Source organism: Chrysoperla carnea, chromosome 1 (genome assembly GCF_905475395.1).
Source record: "Chrysoperla carnea chromosome 1, inChrCarn1.1, whole genome shotgun sequence".
Lineage (NCBI taxonomy): Eukaryota > Metazoa > Arthropoda > Insecta > Neuroptera > Chrysopidae > Chrysoperla > Chrysoperla carnea.
The window spans coordinates 594,541-616,961 of NC_058337.1; the positions used below are offsets into that span (position 1 = coordinate 594,541).

The window sequence follows — 22,421 nt, forward strand, 5'->3', positions numbered from 1 at the left end:
TCCAGTGGCGCAAACAAAATGTATTTTTTTTTTGTAAAATAAAGATTCATCTATTTAGTCTAATAAAATAATAAAATAAAGAAAAAAATTAATGCATCTTTGAAATTTTACCCGACTGAGCAACGTGATGTGCTTATTATATGGCACACTAGAGACCAAGCGTGTTGGCCGATTTTGATGATTATAAAGCCAATCGATTTGTCTTAACCTTGAAAGAGATACTGAAGATATGGCAGTAATAAAAATTCAATATGGCGACCAACAGATGCCATATTTTGAAAAAGTGTGTTCCTATCTGGCACACTAGATACCAAACGCGTGGGCCGATTTTGATGATTCTGACGTCAATCGATTTGTCTTAATCATGAAAGTGCTACTGAAGATATGGCAGTAATGAAAATTCAATAATATGTGTGTTTCTATGTGGCACACTAGAAACTAAATTAAAGATAAAGAGATTTCTAGCGGCATTTTCAAGCTTGTACCCTCTTAACTTACCAAATAATTAAAGAATTCTGTAAAAAAAACCAGGAATTTAAAAGAAAAGACAAATATTACATTTTTTTTTTAATTTCAGTATTTATTTATTTATTTAATTTTTTTTCATTTGAAATATTTATTTTTTTCAATATTTTGAATACACTCTACTTGAAGGATTTTATTTTATTTTTATTTTTTTGAAACATTGATTTATAATTTATTTCTAAATAACCAATGAATAATAATAAATATATGTTTATATATAAATTATAATAAAAATTAGCTCTTAAAATTTATCTTATTTTGTTCCATTTTTTTTTGTTATTTTTTTATTTTTTTTATTTGTATTTTTATTAATTTTTTATTTAATTTATTTATTTTTAAAATAGGTACATCCTGTTGTAATACTGTATTTTATTTTTAATATAGGCCATAAGCAAAAAATGGTAAAAAATAATAATTCTTTTGTTTTTAATAAATAATATTAAAAAAAGTAAATAAATAATTACGTATCGCATATTATTTTAATTGTCTTTGATTGATATTCGATGATTTGCGATTCATTTTCTATTTTCATCAAAATTAAAAAAAAAATTTAATTTTGTCAAAAATGTGCTTGAGATCAAAAACATGATGGTCACTTACGAAACACATTTGTTTCTTTTCATTTTTATACACGAGAAAAAAATCATTGCTATAATAGAATAATATCTAACTCTTTCAATCCGGCTCGAAGGACCAAATATAGTCCTTCGAGCCGGATTGAAAGAGAAGTATATTTTGTGAAGGATTTTAATTGTTCTTCTTTAAAGACAAAATAAAGCCATGAATTGTTTGTTTAAGAATAGTGGAAAGGTCAGAGATTGATATTTGCTATTTTTTATCTCGGGAATATTTGCTTCCAACGGGGAATTTCTTATACCGTGTATTTATGAATAAGAGGTCAATAATGTTTTGATGAAAAGATGTTGACATTTTTATAAGAAATATTTTGGCTGTGTTCGTTAAAGTGTAGGTTCTGTGAAAAAAAAATATTTTAAATATTTTTGGATAATATTGCGATTTTATAAAATGCCAAATTTTGTGTGTTTCGTTTTTTATGGCCATCCTGTAAAATTAAACTTACAAACAAAAAGGTAATTGTGCTTAAAATAATCCAATACTGCGTGTTTTTTATTTGTAAATTCACCAAAAAATAGCTGAAAAATATTTTGGAATGTTTTTTTTTTTCTCTGTTCCAGAAGTGAATATTCTATATTTTTATAATTTATTTGAAATAGTTTTTTTTTTCATTTATTGTTCAAGATTTTAAATATTTTATTTTCATATTTTATATTTCATTTAGAATTTATTGCGAATAATTCGAAAACAAATTAAATTTAAGTCTTTAGAAAATATTAATCTGTAATTACTTTCAAATTAGAGAATACATACAAGAGACATTTTTATAATTAATTTATAATTCTTTAAACAATTAATAAATTTTTAATTAATAAAGCATTACACTACTTTAATCAACCATGTCTTTACCATAGCTCCTTAACTATTGGTTTTTGGACAAAAGTATATAAGACATTTTCGAGTTAAAACTGTCCAAAGAATACGCTCTTAAACTATGTCCATCGAGTCATGGAACACCCCGTATATAAAAAATAACTTTTCAATTAAAAGTTGAACAGAATGGTCCGTCATATTTGATATTGTCATCTTTTTTTGTAAAATGTTGATTTTTGGCAACCGGCAGGTTCGAACATTCAAAATTTTCCAAATGAAATATAAAGTATACATTTTTGAGTACATAGATAAATTTGTTTGTTCTCTAAATATATTTATAATTGTAATTTCTTTTTTATTTTTAATTTTTCATATTAAAATAAACGAGTTAAAAATATTCATTTTTAAAAATGATCTATAAAAAATAAATCTTGAACATAATTAAAATTAATTAATTAATTAATTCACATAAATAGTACGAGCAAAAAAATTGATAAAATCAAGTGCATTTTTCTGGTAAAATAATTATTATTTGTCTGAAATTATGGTTATTGGGGCAATATTTAAAAGTTTGAGTGGTCGCACGGTATCGCGTCCAGTCTGGGCAATTCATTTTGTTAAGAGATATCAAATTTAATTTTCATTCATTCATGATTTTTTACGAGCTTAACTTAAAAAATTTATTTCTGGGAAAAAATAAATTAAATAAAAAAAAAAAAGTATTAATTAGTGCCTAGCTTTTAAAAATAAATTTATACTATCATGACCCAATAACCAAAATTTCAAACGTTTTAAAATTATTATTTTAATTTTTTTTTCAAACCCGGTTCTTTTCTAATGAGTCATGCTATATAGTACACGGATTGTATGATGAATCATTAATAATGAATCAGGTTTTTAGTACACTCAAATAAGACTAGAAAATGCTTGATAATTGTAAAAGGTCGAGTACAAAATTTTAATTTTTTTTTACACGGTGCGTCATTTTAATCGATGTATTATAATTAAATTTCCTTAAAATCAGGTTGAGACAAAAAGTATTAAGTTTGAAAAGAGACATCTTTTTCTTAGATCTAATTTGACTTCGGCCTTCGAGTTCATTTAATTGCCAACTCAATTCTTGTCTTTATAAAGTTATTTCTGAATAATCTTTCAATTATTCGATAATCGAATACTTTCGTTTAACATTTCGATTCTTTGTTTATCATTTTTTTATCATTGCTTGCTATTGGAACACAGTTTTGTACCCGATCTTTTCAATTATAAAGTACAAATTGGCTGAATTGTTATTTTTTATTATAGTTCTAAAGCCAGACGTTATACTGGACAGTCATTTCAAAACCGCTAGAAATTTATGAGGTTGTTAACCTCCTACAAAACTATTTTTTTCTCTACAAAAATTTCCATAACAAGGGTATTCTTTTTTGCGCAGAAAGCTTAAAATTCATGAATATTCAATGAAGATAAATATATGAATAGTATTTATAGATACGAACGGCCTTATTGTTTTTAGGAAAAATCGAGAAAAAAGAAGAAGGGTTAGAAGACCCAAAATCGTAAACTTGTAAACGATGAGAGATACAGAAAATCTTTAAGCACAAAAAATGTATATTTTATAAAGATAAACAACTTCGTCCTCTCGTATGCAGTATGTTGAAATTTATCTACTAAAATTAAGGCAAATATTATTATTATATTATGGATTTTCTCATATTTTTCCCAACGAAAAAATTGACCAGAGTCTCTCAAATTTTAAATCGTTCTGAAATGACTGTTAAATAACATGCCTGATCCAAGTTCTATTATTTTTGTAGGTAATAAAAAGTTAATAAATTAGTGATTTTCCAAAAAAAAAAGAAAGTATAAAATAAAGAAGAATAAATAATTTAAGAATAATTAATAAAATAGAAATGGATTGAATAAATAAATAGAATTAATAATCTACAAGGTATCATATTGCAATGCATTTCTGGACTGTGTTGATTGTCTTGTGTGCGTACCCGTTGCCAAACCGCCAAGGTTCCGTTTACCCAGGTTCTCTAAGATCTCTCGATTGGCTTGCACTTGTTTCACTTGTTGTAACGCTTTCCTTCGTGCTATTTCCAGTAACATTCGTTGTCGTAATATATCTAATGGCTGTACAATTGATAACGATGGTCCGTTGCGGCCAAGTTTACCGTCACGTTTTTGCATTTTATCATTGTCGTTCGATGCTAATAGATTTTCTTGTTCCTGCTGAAAAATAAGGACAAAAATTTTTGAGTATTACTTAAACTAGCATTTCCAAGTTTTAGGGAAAAAATTAGCTCCCTCCTCATGGACCTTAAAATAATTTGATATTTTTTTCGTTTCTTGAGAGCCATCACATTAACTAACCCGGGATGTGCGAAAATTTCTGTCAGGCAAGTTAAAATTACAGTCTTTAATTATAAAACAAAGTCATATTAAAATTATAACCACTTTAATTTGCAACAAAAAATTTACTTACAAATTTTCTGTGCGACAAATAGTTTGCCCGATATAGCGTAAAAACGAAACGCAACCAAAAAATAAAATGGCGCACTTTGACTTTTGCACGCATGCAAAACAGATTTTAGCGTGCTTGGCTAAAATAGATTTGAAATAGATAAGATCTGAAATTTACCTGATTTAAATTATCTTGTCGTCCAAACTCACTAAGCACATAAAATCGTGGATCATTGTTAACACCCATCCAGTCATCATTTGGACGAAATTTAGCTGTTAAACGTGGAATCAAATAATTCAATGTCTCTTGATCGGGTCCAACATGAATACTTTGTAAATGGGCAGGTGGTACACCCCAAAACACTTGAGCACCATCTGCTGGTAATTGATCTGAATCGGTGGCATCTGATACCACTACGGACCAGCCGCATGTTGTTACCAATAATGTTAATGCTATTGCACTGATGTGTGTATTTGAAACGGTGTGACGCATTTTAATAAATCTGAAAATCAAAGGAGAAACAAATCCAATTAATATCGATTTGTCAATTAGGTTAAGGCGTTATTAAGCGGTATTCCAGGAGGGTGTATGATAGCAGAGAGATACGCTGGAAAAAATTAAAATATTGACAACCTCATCCCGAAGTTGGCCGTTTCATATTGAAATAAAGTAAAAATACTTTAAAAATATGAATTTATTTGATACAAAATCATTGAAGTTAAATAAACAAAATCATTACTTCTATGAAAGAGATTGATTTTAGTTTAAAATCATGGATTTTATTGATGAAAAATAAAATTGTACTTAGTTGGAATACATAATCGTGTAAATAAAGCAAATCGATAAATTAAAAGAAAACTACTTTGCGTTTGCTTTAAATAGAGGATTTTGTTATTACGTATACAAAGCTGTCATTTAGTCTATTTGTGATTGTGTCAACTACATGAAGATTGTTAATACTAACTTCCACAAAGTTTAAAATAAACTTATTGATCTTTTTTTTATAATATACAGCATATTTTAGATTAAGCGGTAGAGTTAGGACACTAAAATCAACAGTAATCCGTATATCGCTGGTTCAAATCCGACTGGAAGAAATTTTTTTTTTTTTTTGTATTTCACACACTTTATGTTTATGTTTAAATTTCTATCATTTTAACTGAAAAACCTTTTGTTTACCATTCATTTTTTTGATTATTTGATAGAGCTATTTGTATTATATTTTATAGATTTATTTATTTTCTATCCAAGATTTTCTGTTACCTGTGAAAATTTCAAAATTTTCACACGTTTATAATATAACAAAACAATTTTATTGGACATCTTCATCATCACTTGGGGGATAGATCACATCAGTGTCATATAAAATTCTTACTGCGCGTAGGTAGCCGTAAAAAAAAGGGAATCAAAAAATTTACTCACGTAATTTTATTATTATGTTTTCGAAATGTTTTCACGATACAATATTCGATGCTGATAACTTTTCTATGTGTGTTATGTGATCGAAAACATACACATACAGAGTGTCTGGCTAAGTTGGCTACATATGGCAAAATTTTTTTTAATAAGATCTACGAAAAAAATATATCCTTTGTAAAAAGGTCTGCTTTCAAAAGTATACACATTCAGCTGTTCCCTTTTGACATTGAATGTAGAGGCTGTCCACAAATTGAGAAAGTTTGATAGGAATGTTAATGGTCGATTAGAAATGTATACCATTTTGGATAGATAATAAGGGAAGCGGTTCAACAAATCACTCTCGAGATATGTGGGAGTGTAATTAAACAATTTTGTAGAAGAACAATTACATGTATGGAACTCGAAGGTGAATCCGTTGAGGTAAAAACGAACTGAAGATAACGAAATTAAGGAAGCTAAAAAAGTTAAAAACAAAAATTTGTTCGATCTTGCCCAAGGGGTGGGGGTCACCTCTTCTCGGGGATGGAAAAGTTTATGTTGAAAATTACAACGGGAATCGATATAGGAATAAATTCTAAGCAATGAAACATATTTCGAAAAGTCAATACTTTCCGAGTTATTAGCGATTGAAATTCGGAATATTTAACGTTAAACAATAGAAAAATTTGACGTTTTTGGAAAAAAGTATATCGTATACTTTTTAAAGTAGTTTAAAAAGCCATGAAAATTAAAAAAATTTCAAGTCATTTGCATGAAAATTGACGGAGTTATGATGAAAACAAAATTTATCGGATCTTTCTGTTTATGTTCTATTCAGTACAAAATCTGATCTTAAATTAATGCTTATCGGTTTAAAATTAACTTTATTTAGCTAATGGGAACAGACTCAAGAAGTTTTAGCAGTTTTGGATAAATATTTTTTGAAATTGACTGTTCTTGGATTCCAAGGTATAAATCATACGGCTCTCCACTAATTATTGCGTTGGAATATCATTTGAAAAACCCAATACAAAATTGGTTAAATATCTATGAGTGACACTCTGTCCATATACCAATGCAATATATATTGACATGAATTCATTTTTTACGCTGATAAGAGGACATATAAAAAAAAATTATTCTGTTGTACTCTCAAAAAAAATGCAGGAAAAAAAATTTTTTTTATAACATATTTTTTTAATACTTTTGAAAAAAAAAACACCGATGATGAAACCAATAAATTTAAAAGGAAAGAGTTGTTTCATTTTTTATAAATATAATTTACAAAACACTTACAGAGTGAATCGGTATGCTTAGGGTAGCGGGTTCGATTCCCACCGTCGCAACAAAATTCATTTAATTAATAGGTGTTATGGGCTAGTTTAGTGCATGGTATATGCATGAAGGTGGTGCACGATGGTATCACAATGGGCTCTATAGCCTAAGTGTGGCCTTCGTGGGCAGCCAATATAACCGAACCTAACCTAACCTACAGAGTGAATAATATTCTATGAATCAAAATAATCGAAAAATATTTGATGGTTGGTTAATTAATCGTTTGGCAAAAAGTTATTCTTTGTGAAAATTTCTGTTTGAAAGTAAGACGACTATAGAAGAATTCGAAGTAGGGAAAATACCAAGTTTGATTACACAGTCGAAAAAGTCCATTTTTTAAGATTCCGTCATCAATTGAAAAATCAAAAAAACCGACTGAGTTTTAGCTGAAAAGAAAAAAACAAGTACAGCAATTTACATAGCGACTTTAACAGTCGGGATCCATAATTGGGAAGATTTGAGCCGCAGTATATTTTAATGTTTCCCGACTGTTAAAGTCGCTATGTGAATTGTAGGTTTTTTTTTCCTTTTCAATTGTTATTTAACGCAGTTGGGTTTTTTGATTTTTTTTTACAGTTTGAAAATTTTGGCTTGAAAAATGGCTCCAATGATTTTAATGAATGTTACTCTACAGAAGTTTTTTGGAGAGAAAAATCGATCTAACTAGGTTTTATTTTTAGAAAACGTCGTTTTATCCATGTTTTCCGGAAAAACGGAAATATTGACTGCAAAATATGACTCTTCCTGACATCTATTGGCGACGAAATAAAGTACATTACCGAGACATTCAAAATAGTATTTGTTTGGAGACATTTTAAATGATTCTTTTATTAGTGTTAAATTATTGTATTAGGATAAAGCTTGTACCTTTTTAATTCAAAAAATAACGAGTAAAGCTCGGTCATCCTGATACTAAAAATTTCAGCTTGATATCTCGTTTCGTTTTAGAGTTATCGTGTTCAAAGACCGGCAGACAGATAGACATTCCGACATACAATCGGAAACGGATTTTATGAACACCGTTACCAAAATTTTGTTTATAGCATCAATATTTTTAAACCTTTCAAACTTGAGACTTAACTTGGTATACCTTGATATATTTGATTTGATAGAAATCCTAAAACTGAAATTAAAATTTGATACATTTTTCCAATTTTTTGTTTCTTATTTGCCAGTTTTTCATAAATTTCATTAACATTTTTAAAATAGGCCCACTTTTTTATGACTTCCTGTATTACAAATAGACTTTATAATTTGTTTTTGTGTATTTTTTTTTTTTTTTTTTTTGATTAGTAATATTGTGGTTTGCCTTTTGTTTGGTGGTGATTGATGGTTAATTAAAAAAATAATATGATTTGAAAATAATTAAAAATATGTTAATTAAAAGTTTTTTTTGATGAAAAACAGTTTTGATAACACAATTTAATTATAAAATCCACAGGCAAAGCTCTGAAAAACATCACCGTATTGGTGTTCTTTATGCCCTGTTGGACAATTTCTTAATTAAGAGAATTCGCGGTATGGAGGTGTTCCCTTTTACAGGAAGTTTTCCATATGTAACCACTTTAAGTAAGCATCTTGTATAAATTTTTTTTTTTTTCAATGGGCTTAATATGATTCACTACCAAAAGTTTTATTAAAAAGTAAAAAATATGATGATACTTAAAACTATTTAAAATTATTAATAAAAATTATACAAAATAAAATTATAAAAATTGTAAAAAAAAAGAATTCAAAAAATTGAATAAAAAATTTATTTTATTCATCAAAAAAGTTTTATATTTAAAACTAAATTATGATAATAATCATTTATTTTTTATATAAATGTCTTGAATGTTCTATGTCTGATATTGAAAATAAATTTAATAAAAAAAATTCTTGTTTTGAAAAATTTAGTAAAATACGTAAAATAATGGCTACTTAATGGGTATTAAGGACGCGTTATGGGAAAATGATTAGGATACATTTTTATGATGTGCACGTACAGAAAACTACGTATTGAAGTTTGTTAAAATTTTTAAACACCATGAAAGTTGATAAACGATATGTCACTCACAATGAACAAGGACAGGATAGATGATGAACACAATAAATAGATTTAACTTTAGTGTGTATTATTTGTTTACATTATTCATAAATTATTATATTTGTTAGCAAGTATGAAATATAATACTTCTTATGTGCGAACTCAAGTACATGCATCCCTTTTTTTAAACACCTTCCGAAATTCTTAAAAAAATAAATATCCGAAAAAGTTTTTTCTTCTACTATTTTTACTATATCTATTTGCCTCTAAAAACTGTTAAACCAGATCAGATGCTGAAAATTGAAGGCTATGAAAAAAAGTAATTTTATCCTTCTTAAGTGACCACAAAGATTCCCCCGTGTAAAATTACAAGCCACTTTTAAAATTGGCTGATACGTGTATTTGTGGTTTTTTTCAGTTATACCACACTTACGTAATTTTCCAACAGGTTTTCTCGACTGATAATAATAATTTTTCTTAAAAAAATACTATTTTTTCTTCTTAAATTGTTTGGTAGTATAATGACATCTTTTTCTATTATTGTTATGATTTCTTTTGTTTGTGAAAATATAATTTTCACCATTTTGTAATTTAAATTCAAATTTGAATTTTAATTTAATGGATACCTATCTAACATATTGTTCAATTTAACTAACGACCAAATTCCCAATGTATAATGTTCTTTATCTATGTCAAGTACTGCACCACTTATCGCTGTCTTATTTACATATTCTGCATAAAATTTAATCTGGAAGTAAAATGGATCAAATCGTACCTGTATTGTACGTATAAAAATAATTTTATTTTGTTAAATGATAATAAGATGCCATAAAATACAGTGTGTACTCGGATAGATGTCCTCTATTGCCCTTGACAAGTTTTGGCTCAAGTATTTTTCTGTATTTTCATGTTTTCTATATTTTTCCGAAAGCTAACGATGTAATGAAAATTTTTTTTTTATGAGGTTCAACTTTTCAATTTAAAGTGTTAGCACCTGCTTTGCTTGGTATTTTTTTGAGTTAAAAAGACATCCATTATATCACTGTTTATGTCTCCACACAAATATCAATTTGAATGTCCCGCGCTAAAGTACTTTATTTCGTTAACTACGATAAACATCAATAGATGTCAGGAAAAGTCGTTATTTTGCAGTTTGTTTCAGCTTTTACCTGAAAACACGTATAAAACGAAATTTTCTAAAAATTAAACCTAACTAGATAGATTTTTCGACTTAAAAATCCCTTGCATATTAATTTCATGAAAATCATTGTAGCCGTTTCCGAAATTACTCGTTCAAATATATAAGATTTTCTCTTTTACCTTTTAGAATATAAATTGACTATTAAAACAAGTTAGAGAATTAGGTCCAATCTAATGTCAGAACGTGACGCTCCCCCATCAAACACTACAACTTTTATTTAAGTTATTTTTTTGATTGATTAATGACAACAGTAACTATTAACCTTTATAGATTAAAATGGTCCACTCTGTACATGTATATGAACCTTGTGTGTAAGGGTACAAGGAAGTAATGTGGGTTGGTATGTTTTTGGTTGGTTGTTTATTTGAGTCACGTAAGACATAAAATTGAACCTACATCATAATTTAACATAAAGAAAACATAAGAATTTAATTAAGAATCATGTGAATTGATTGATTGACGTACATTCATTTATTGATTGATATTCAATATTCAACAAAAAATATCTACAATAAAATCAAAATTAACGATACAATTCTGTTATTGATAGTGATATCGATACTACAGATACTACAGGGTGTTCCATTCCCATTGTAATCCTCGCAAATAAATCTTATAAAAAAGATACTATTTTTATTAAAAACAATTTTTGAAAACCTTTTTGAAAAAAAAAAAAAAATTAAAAATTAAAAATTAATACGCCAGTCAAAACATACATTAAAATCACAAAGAGCGATGTAAAGTTACTTTTATGTTATTGGGCCCTTTCAGGGAAGTGTAAAACCACGTTTTCCAAGCAAAAAAAAAAGTTGTGCTACCTGCGTAATACTCAGCCTTTGAAATTGAGGAGCTGATAAATGAAATTATCAGCGGAAAGGTGGTAAAACACATATATGGTATCACAAAGGTTCTCTATAGCCTAAGTGTGTCCTTCGTGGACAGCCAATATAACCTAGCCTAATCTAACCTACCTGCGTAATAAGTGAAAAACTAATTTTCGGATTTTTTTAAATTTTGCAGTTAAATTTAAAAACTATGAGCTTTTGGCATAGTTGTTAGTATCATTTTGAAACTATACTAAGTTTGGAATAATTGAAGCCGACACACCAGTGTCGCCGTATGTCTTATAGTTTTTGAGATATCGAAAAATTGTATTTTTACTTTTCGTCTTACAGTGAAGTTTTAACATAATTCACTATCAAAATTGAAATTCAATATTTCGAATTTAATTTCGTGAAGAATTATAGTTTAACTGCAGAGATCAAGATTGGAGGGAGGCCACCCTGTTTAGGCTATTCCAATACAGATCCAATCATAAAAATAAATCTAAAAACATTTCCATATTTTATGCTTGGTTTTTATTAGTTTCACTTCTCATTTCTAGTTGTATGTAAATTGAGCACTTTATTCATGTACGTAATTCTATTGATGTAACTATAAAATTATTTATTATGAAAAAACAATTTTAAAATAAATTAATAAAATTGAATTATCAATGAAAGGCCTCATCAAATGCTGATTCAATCAATACGAATCAATAGGAATAAATAGGAAATATAAAATTTTCTAAAACCAAAATTTCGTTATTAATAAGATTACGCTGCCTGCCTGTCGGTCAGTCGTGTTTTTTTGACAGAATAAGTATAATTATGGCCGTTATAACAACAAATAATGAAAGCTAATTTGCCAGCAGGGTGTGTCTTACAAACTGCAATTGATAGACAGTAAAAATTTTGACAGAATGTGTATTAATATTTCTACCATAACAGCAAAAAATTAAAGTGACGAATTCCAAAATGGCGACCATGCAAATTAAAAAGAACAGCCATCATGCTGGTATTGAAAGTTCGGATTCAATCTTATTAACAACACATTATACGAAAGTGTAGGGGTACCATTAATTGCGAGTCTGTTACCGGTTTATGAGTTATACAAGATATTATACATTTTTGAGATCAGTAAAATGAAAAAATGGAGGTGCCCAATGAGATATTACAAGTTTTTCAGAGACTTTCCTCCTCTATAAATTATATGGTCTCTGCGAAGCATCTGGTCTCCCGTTTCTACTTTAAAAATTTGAATTCATGGAAGATTATTTAAAAAAAATTCTATTCACTTATCAAATTGCAATACAGAAAAGTAGTGCTCACTTTACTGTCGACCCCAGTTGAAGAGTTTTCACCAATTCGCACACACTTTTGATGATAAAAATCTTAATTTGATGATGGTGTTTTCCTTTTAAATTTCGTTCACAAAATATTCATGAATTCTGGTGACTGAGTGATAAAAAGTGACAACATATCGATGGATTAATTTTAGTAATATCATGTTATCAGTTTATTGTGTTCAACCCGATAAATGAAAAGCTTTGTATTATTTTAAAGAATTTCACGTAAGAAATTTTTCTCAATCTAAACAAATTTTTTTTATTTAAAATAGTAGAAAAAGTTTTCTTGGATAAGAAAAAAGTTCCTAAATTCCACAGGAAAAATTTATTGACTAAATAAAGAAATGAATAAAGAACATTCTCGAAAATTGATATACATGCTATTGCAGGACACTGGTTGGGTGGCATGCATGCTGAACGCCTGGGCCTGGCAGTGTATCACGACCACTGCACGAGCTGTCACAGTGGTGACGAGGAGGAGACAATGCCTCATCTTCTCTATCACTGCCCAGGTCTTGTCATGAGGAGATGGACTTACTTGAGCCAGCCTCTCTTTAACGACCTCTCCAACTTGGAGTCCGTTGACGTCAAAGCCCCCCTGCTGTTCTTAAACAGCTCCAAATGATTCATGGAGCAGTGGCCGTTGATGAGAAAACGCTTTTTCGGTATCACAACGGACCTTATGGTTTTAGTCTATGTCCCACTTCAGGACAGCCACTCTAACCTAACCTAACCTACCGGTAAATCGATTTAAAGCAGAAACGAACCTGTTTCGTTAACTGGACGTTGTTTTTTATCGTAAAATAATTGAAGATTATTTTTACTCCATCATTTATAAATTATTTTTGTAAACATGAATATAAGATATTTTTTTTTAAAAGAATTGAATTAATGGAAAATTTTTCTAAAGTAGAAAATAGTTTATGTCAATATTTTTCACCTAACGCTAACGCTAACGTGCAAAAAGCTTAGACAAACATTACCTCCTATCTGTGATGGTTTATAACAAGTCGTATGTAAATCCATAGAATTTTAAATGCATATAAAAATAAACCAATCGAGTACCAAGGCAATTTTGGATAAAAGGCTTGATGTGTTTTTATATGAAGTTGGATTAAGTCTTAATTAATTTTGAAAATTTAAGAGGGAGTTGCCTGATTATTTAAATAAATAAAGGATTTCAAAAGTAAGCATATTTAACATTGATTTTAAGGTCTAACGGTAGATGGATGGATCATATATTTTCAGATATTTCTTCCTAACTAGTCTAGATGGAAAATTAAAAAAAAAAACGATATAAATTAAAGTTAAAACCTTAATAAACTATTGAAAAAAAAAAAAAACCGTTGTTCTCGACTAATTAAGAATGTATGAGCACGGTAGTGGGGGCACAAATTAAAAAAAAAATTATATTTTCAATTTTGATGTTGAATTATGATATAACTTGACAATATAAGACGAAAAATAAGAATAAAATTTTTCGAAATCTTGAGTAATTTTCAAAATATCGAAAATTGAAAATTTTCTTAGTTATTTAGCTGTCGATATTTCGAAAAATTGTATTCGTATTTTTCGTGTACATTCATGAAGTTATAACATAATTCATCATCAAAGTTGAAAAATAAGATACAAATAATTTTAACCACAAGTCTACTACCTCGACTAATCGACATAAAAAAATTTAATTTTTTGGTAGCACTCTAGTTTTGGTATCGAAACATCTTTATTCGTTAAGGGAATTTACTTACCGTTCGCTTTAAAGTAGTCACACATGTGTGCTTGATATAAAGTTTTCCATTTGTTTTCTTTAAACTATTTTTATTCAATAAGAGATCGATTTTATTATGATCGTATATCATATCATAGATATACAGCGTGTCTAGTTAAGTTGGTTCCTTATGGAAAACTTTTTTATTATGAGGTTTACGAAAAAAATTTATTCTTTATAAAAAGCTCTGCTTTCAAAATGAACATTCAACTATTCACTTTTGACATCGAATATACAGGCTGTCTACAAATTGAAAACGTGTTCCATATGTAGCCAAATAAGCTAAACACTCTGTATAAAACATATACATAGATATATTTATAATAATAGACTGGTGTGTCATTGAGGTCTATGAAGTTTATGTAAGTTCTGTGATCGATGCATTCATAAAATAAATAGCATAAATTGTTTTTGAAATATTAAACCATGCACGCTTTAGTTTTACTTTACTGTCCGTCCATAAGCATATAACATTCTTGAGCTAAAATCTACAGAATGTAACAGCAGTGGCACTGCGACTGCGTTACTCGTGCCCGGGGCATAATACCTTTGAAATGGATATTTTTCCTCCTAAATTGGTTCTAGATGTGCGCTGGTCAAAAATTCGGAATCTAAATTCAACAATATCACACTTAAGGATGTATGAGCATGGTAGTAGGGGGCACAAATTTAAAAATAGATATTTTCAATTTTGATGATAAATTTATATGATTACTTGACGATATAAGACGAAAAGTAAGAATAAAATTTTTCGATATCTGGCTTAATTTTCAAAATATCGAAAATTGAAAATTTTGTTTAATTATTTAGCTTTCGATATTTCGAAAACCAAGACACATATCGAAAAATTTTATTCTTATTTTTCGTCTACATTCATGAAGTTATAACAAAATTCATCATCAAAGTTGAAAATAAGATAAAAATAATTTCAACCCTTAATCTACCCTGCTCTTACATCCCTTATATGGGCGGTGACACTTAGTTTTTTTCTTTTCTAATTCATTGCTAATATGTTTACTTTCTATTAAAAAGTTTTTTTTTTAATTTGTTTTCATTCATTCCAAATGAAAATTATCAAAAACTTCCAAAATATGTCGTTTTTTGAGATTCCTCCATAAGAGCCAATGTATTTTATATCGATTTTTAATGACTTTTTTCTTAAACTGGTTTTTCTTAAATCTGACAGGTTTTTAACATTTTACAATATTTTTCGGTTTATTTATTTCGACTAGTAGATGACAATCTAAGAACAATTTTTTTGAGAAAATTCGGTTCGTTTTCAAGCATATTTTTCTGGTGACGTAATAAGAAAGAAGGATTATATATTTATTTATTTATCCAATTTATTATGTCTATATAAAACAACAAATCATGACATTAAAATCATATTCGAATTAAATATCTGAAAGTTTTATTCTAAAAACCAAGTGCGGATTTAGAATTTTTCTTTTTTGTTTTCAATTAAAAATAATATGACCTATGTTGCTTTTTCTAAGCAATTAAAAATTTGTTCTATTATAAATAATTATACTTCGTTTCGACACAAATTTCGACAACATGTACGCGCTCGAAGAGTTATACTTCTTGGGTAATAACAAATATAATAATTTATAAATCATGTAAGCAAATAATAACTAGCCATGATACACTGTGATTTTGATTATATAAGCTTATCTTTGTGTTCATAGATGTCACTTAATCTGTCATCTCTTTCCTTGTCTATTGTGAGTGATATTTCGTTTATCGATAAACTTAATTTCAACGTGTAGTGCCACCCCGTACACCCGCATCATAAAAATTCATTGCGATTTCTAAAACTTTGATTATGCTATTGAAAACGTGAAGTTTCGAAAAGAGACTTCGAAAGAGATCGTAGAGATAACACCCATCGTAAAAGAAACATTTAATTGTCAATGGAATTCAATCTTTTACTCGTTTTTCCAGAGGGCAGATGCATACATCGATTGCCTCACTCTGGATCCGCGATTGAAAACTATAATCGATAAGTTATGTGTATTGTATTTTTGTGTATGTGAGTATGTGTGAATGTATTTCTAATTCCTTTCTATGTTTCTAAAATATGATGTTTTATTTCAAGCAGTTTTCAAACTTAGAAAGTGTTAAAAAGTGAAAAATAATTTTTTTAAAAAAGAAACTAATCGTAAAAATATTCACAGGAAAATTATAAAACTAAAAGTAAAGTAGGTACTCGTATCGGTTTATTCGAGCAAATAATTCGGCTCAATCGAGAAAATTTTGTTAACAAAGAATTGTCTAACTTATTGAAAAATTAAGATAAATTTCAAACGGTTATAATTTCTTTTAAAATGGTTCGGCTGTTTGAGCAAGTTCAAAGTTCTTTGATCACAATAAACACAGTTTTTTGGGACCTATTGGGGGTAAAATTTTGAATTATTTCATTTTAAAATTGCGATTCTAAACCGACTTTAAACAAAAAAGGAGGAGGTATTCAATTCGACTGAGGCATTTTTTTACTTTTTAGTGCATATTAATTTGTTTTTAAAAAGTTTTTCTTTTTGAAGTCGGTTTTCTTTTTGTTAAAAGTTTTTTTTATTAACCCAACACCTTCTGGAAGAATGTTAATTGTACAAAAATTTCGCATTCAGATCAATCTAGAAATTATAACTTGTTTGACAGCCACTGATTTATGTGTGTAAAAAAATAATATGAGTTAGAACTTTCTAATGTATTAGTTGTTTAACAACATCGAATGTTCGAACACACATAGAATCTCACAGATGTAAGATATTGAAGTGGTTCACATTCACAACCATTAATATGGTGTTTCATTCATGTTCTGTGAGTGGGGTGGCTAAATCCAACCCAACCCAAACCTTCGGACACAAACATATACAGTTTTTTTTTAAATTTTTTATGGCTATAAAAACTTCAACATGTAGTTTTCGTGTCACTCTGTACATGCATATCATACAGATATGTATGTACAGAGTGACACTACTTGCAGATAGAACACTCAAATTGGGTGAGATATTTGGCGATTGCCACTCTGTATTAATTTTGTGTTTTAATTAAATTTATAAAATTGATAATTAAAATCAATTATTTTATTAATTTAATTTTCAGAATTGAATCCTTTCAAATACAATTAATAGTCCTTGCTTACATTTATTATATTTCTTCTTTGATTTCGTAGTCATGTACGAAATTGCGAAATTGTTCCTATGTGTGAAATATTTTTTCGTAAAAATCACTGTTTACCCGTAAGGGCACAAATTATAACAAATCATTGGCGTTCATTTTCACCAAAAAAGTTTGCAGTTATATTCAACTAGCGGTATTGTGATAAATTCTCCCCAGAAATAAAAAAAATTATAGAAAACATTTTCCGGCAAATTGTCGAAATTTTCGAAAACTAAACAAATGTCGGCCAAAAGGTAGCCATAATTGTGTTAATTTCTTAAACTTTTCTAATTTACTAATTACACTTTCTATACAGAATATTTCAATAATTAACTCAGTCAATTGTTCTTTTTTACTTGTTTTATTTAAGTTAATATTTCCGCAACATCTCTCGAATCAATATCAATGTTTAAAATTAAATAGATATGAATGGCTAATCTAAATGGTAACAGCTTGTATACCATGTGTGTTTGTACCATCTAGGCATATACATGTCTGTAGTATGACAGAGTACATTCGTTTAGTAATGCATCAAAGCGAGATGTATTATATACATGTATTGTAAGACTACAGATGCGATAAGACAGATCTTCTGTTGTATACATGCAGAGAGTGGGAGTTTTGTTGCATACTTACTAGTTATCTGTAACTAAAAAGTCCCACTCTCCAAGCGTCTTCCAACTAGTGTTCAATACATGTATATAATACCTCTCGCTTAGATGCATTACTAAACGAATGTATTCTGTCATACTACAGATATGTATATGCCTAGATGGTACAAACACACATGGTATATAAATAAATATTTTTGTTTAAAATAATTTATTAAATTTTCTATAAACATATTTTATTATGAACTTTGTTTTAAAGTGTTTTTCACATACAAACACTTTAAAACAAAGTTATTTGAATGCCTCCTCCCGTTTAGTATCCCGTATGTTGCGCTTATATGTGGGAATGGGAGTGAATGAATGGATGGGCATGTAATTATATGAAAATTATTTGTTTATTATTTATTACATTTCAAAATATTTATAATAAATAGTATTTTGTTTTAAAAACTATTCAGAAATTATGAATTTAGTTTAAGTTTTAATAAAAACATTAGCAAAACTTTATTATTATGAATATATATATATAGGTTCGAAAATTATTTATTTTACCAGCTCGACCCATGCGGAATTCCGCTCCGATAGTTATCGTAACCCGTGGCTACCCTGTACCCGTGGTAAGTGGTGAAAAAAATCAAACGTTCTTAAATTAACATTAGGAGAACATGTATTATAAATATTAATTATATAACAAGAGTATTAGGAGAACATCTGTAAAAACTAACATGTTTACCTAATAAACCTAATTTAAATTTATGATATTCTTTTCGTTCAAATTATTCATTTGAACGGTATTTATTATTATAACGATATTTTTCCTAAGCGGTACATTTTTAGACCGTAAGTATATTTTTCCTAGACATAATAAGCTTGAAAATGAGGAATCATGGAATTTGACGAAAGAATAAGCTAGATAAGGGTAGAATAGAAAAAAAACTTGCTAGATTAATAATTTATAATAAGATTATTTTATAACAAATATATTCTTATATATGAGGTTTTCCATAAAGAGTGTCCGGATACTAAAGTTAAATTTAAACAAATCAGATATCGAAAAATTTTATTCTTATTTTTCGTCAAAAATTCATAATCAAAGCTGAAAATAAGGTACAAATAATTTCAACCACAAATCTAAACTTGTCTTGGTGCTTGTACTACATTTCTTTTTAAAGTAGATTTCTTTTTACAGCGTTTTCAAAATCGCACATTTTTCCCAGCGTCATCTTGTATTTATAATATGAAATTGAAATCTACTCAACAATTTTATCTATATTTTGAAATTCGGTCCATTTGAATTACAAAAAGCGGTTTTAATTTAGATCACTGCCTTTTTCTATCAAATTTCATTTTTCTAATTTTAAAATATTCTGGATGACCGAGCTTTGCCCGGTATTTTTTGAGTTAAAAAGGCACAAAGGTTAACACTAATATAATAATCGTATAAAATGTCTGCCCACAAATATAAATTTGAATGTCCCGCTAATGTACTTCATTTCGTTAACTACGATAAACACCAATAGATGTCACGAAGAATCACATTTTACAGTCAATATTTCAGTTTATTTCGGAAAACATGGTTAAAACGACGTTTTTTTAAAAATGAAAGCTGGCTAGATCGACTTTTCGCCCCCAATAAACACCTCCAAAACCATTTTTATGAAAATCGTTGGAGCCATTTCCGAGATCGTTGATATATATATATATATATATACAAGAATTGCTCGTTAATTTATAAAAGATAAGGAAATATAATTTTGAGATTGAATTTTCAATTCATTTTAGAAACTTAATATTTACATTTCCGAAAAAGGTATTTACTAAGATAATTAAAAACATCATAGGTATAAACAAATTACCTGCCATGGTTGAAACATTTAAGCAATTTAACATATTTTTTCAAGGACAAAAGCTTACCCACACAAATTCACATACAAAGTACCAAAGCTCATTCACACCCACGCTATAATAGCAAATACCGCTTGAACAGGACACGAATGTGAAGCTTTATAAGAAAGTTCTATACATACACTTGTTGTTAGTTTGTAAAGTGAAATATTTCATAAGATCTAATGAATAGTTTAAGAAGTTTTACACAAAACTAACAGCTATTATTTTATTAGCTTTCTGATATAGAAACTATTATTTTCAACCTGAAAGCGAAATAGAAGTTGTATACTATCTTTGGGTTTTAAAACATTGGTGTACCATATCTTAAAACCCAGAGGGATTTAAGAGAGGATCTGGACTTACACATTGATTTCATCAAATAAGATCTGGATCTGAACTTAGGTTAGGTTAGGTTATAGTGGCTGTCCTGTTGTGCGACACACTTGGACCATAGGGCCCGTTGTAATACCGAAAAAGGGTTGGCCCATCCCCGGCCACTACTCCATGAACAATTTGGAGCTTTTTAAGAACAGCAGGAGAGCTTTGACGTCGACGGACTCCAGGTCGGAGTGGATCTGGACTTACTCATCAAATTTATCACTCAAACATATCTTTCTTTGCGGAGGAGAACAGGAATCTGCTACAACACACATGTAATTCCATTTAAAAAAATCTAAATTGAACCCTGTTTGATTATAAATCCCCGAAAAACAATGAGAGGGAATCATGGGATCTTCCAACAGAATTGACAACTGAAAAATTTGGAATAACTTTTTTTTTATGAATAATTAAAATTTCATAATTTGAAACTTTCAGACACTAGTTCGCTATGGCTTTGTCTGATATTAATTATTAGGAGAGTAAATAAAAATTGTCCAGAAACACAAAGTGACTTTCATTCCCTTTTTTCAATTATTTTTAAATATTCGTTTCCGTGAGAACTGTGGGATACAAAGTATGTAAAAACACTTTTGGGAATAAATGCAACGACCTGTAAAAATTTTAACTCTATCTATCGACTAATTTACGAGTTTTGCAGCCAAAAGTATACTGAATCTAAATTTTTATACAATGGGTATAAAAAAACTACTATGAATAATAAAAAGGCTACATCACACAATGTTCTCAAGTGGTCTTCAATTTAAGCACTGACTATGTCAAATGTTGCTTAACTTCAGTGGCCAGACGTGAACAAGTCTTTTCTTTGTGGATTGTATGTCGTTTCCGAGGTGACACGAAACCATAAGTCTTACTCCAATAAAAAATGGGTCAACGCGGCTAAAAAAGCTTCCACTTAAACAAAAAAAACTGTAGTTTCATTCTCCAAAAAAACCATTTTCTACGTGTTTACGATTTTCTGATTTTTCATTCCGTTTCAGAAATTCAAGAAGGGTGGAAACTTTTATGAGAAATCATTCTGTATATTGTTAAAATATTTACGTTACAAATAATTTATGTTTGCATTCATTATCTGGTCCTTTATGTTCGTTCTAGCTAGCTAGCGTCCTTAAAACATTGTATAAATTTGTTTTGGACCACGAAACTAGAAGACACAAACAAATACCAGCTGTAGGCAAGCAACTTTACATCAAATATGTGTTTTGTGTCACAATTGTGTTGTGATCGTGTTTACTGTCTTTGAAGTTTTATGGGCACATTTATATCTATTCTAAGTGCACGGTCACACGAATATTTGGGGACACAGTTCGAGCACAAGGAATCTCATAATCAAATTTTTTAATTTCTTAGTAAAAAATAAAAGATTCCAAAAGATATGTGGTGTCAAAATCGGTTATAGCGACAAAAATGAACATCCGAATCGAAAATCTATATAAACACATACAGGGTGGAATCTTTAAATCTGTAATAACTGATAGATCGTTGTAGAGTTAATGGAGAGCTTCATGTTCCGAGATCAGATTGGACCTAGTTTTTCGAGTTGCTTTAATTTTTAATTTAGATCTTAAAAGTAAGACATAGAATAACGTTTTAAATTAGAAAGTTGATCTTCAAAAAAAAAGCTAACATTTTTTATTTAAAACATTTTTTCGATAATCGCTTAGCTTTCGGAGAAAATTCAACTTAAAAAAATATGTTATTATTGTATTTAATCGAATGAAAATATAAATTTGGATTTCCCTTTTCGTCATCTCTTTTTAGAGTATTTTCATAGTTTCTTAAGTTCTTCAGCCGTTTTGTAATAAAAACGAACTTGGATTCATTTGTCATCCATTTATTTGAGTTTTGGTGAGTTTACAAAGTGATGTATTTATTTACTTTGTGTCATAAATATAATTAAATTTAATTCATTTATTTATTTACATTTGTTTGTCTTAATTATTTAATTTAAAGTAAATTTATTTAATGACATCATTTAAGAAAATTTCCATACTAGAAATGTATGATTCATAATATATGGACTACA

General features: G+C 28.6%; 1 protein-coding gene across 2 annotated transcripts in view; it reads right to left on the reverse strand.

Annotated features, from left to right (window-relative positions):
* Positions 1-2,458: 2,458 nt before the first annotated feature.
* Positions 2,459-22,421, reverse strand: part of LOC123290519 — a 142,267-nt gene continuing 122,304 nt past the window's right edge. For both annotated transcript variants that reach the window (XM_044870741.1, XM_044870740.1), the window contains exons 2-3: positions 4,619-4,943; positions 2,459-4,209 (exon numbers count right to left, since the gene is read on the reverse strand). In XM_044870741.1, coding sequence (XP_044726676.1) covers positions 3,916-4,209; positions 4,619-4,933 — 609 coding nt within the window. In that variant the 5' untranslated portion in view covers positions 4,934-4,943 and the 3' untranslated portion in view covers positions 2,459-3,915. The remainder of the gene's footprint in view (positions 4,210-4,618; positions 4,944-22,421) is intronic.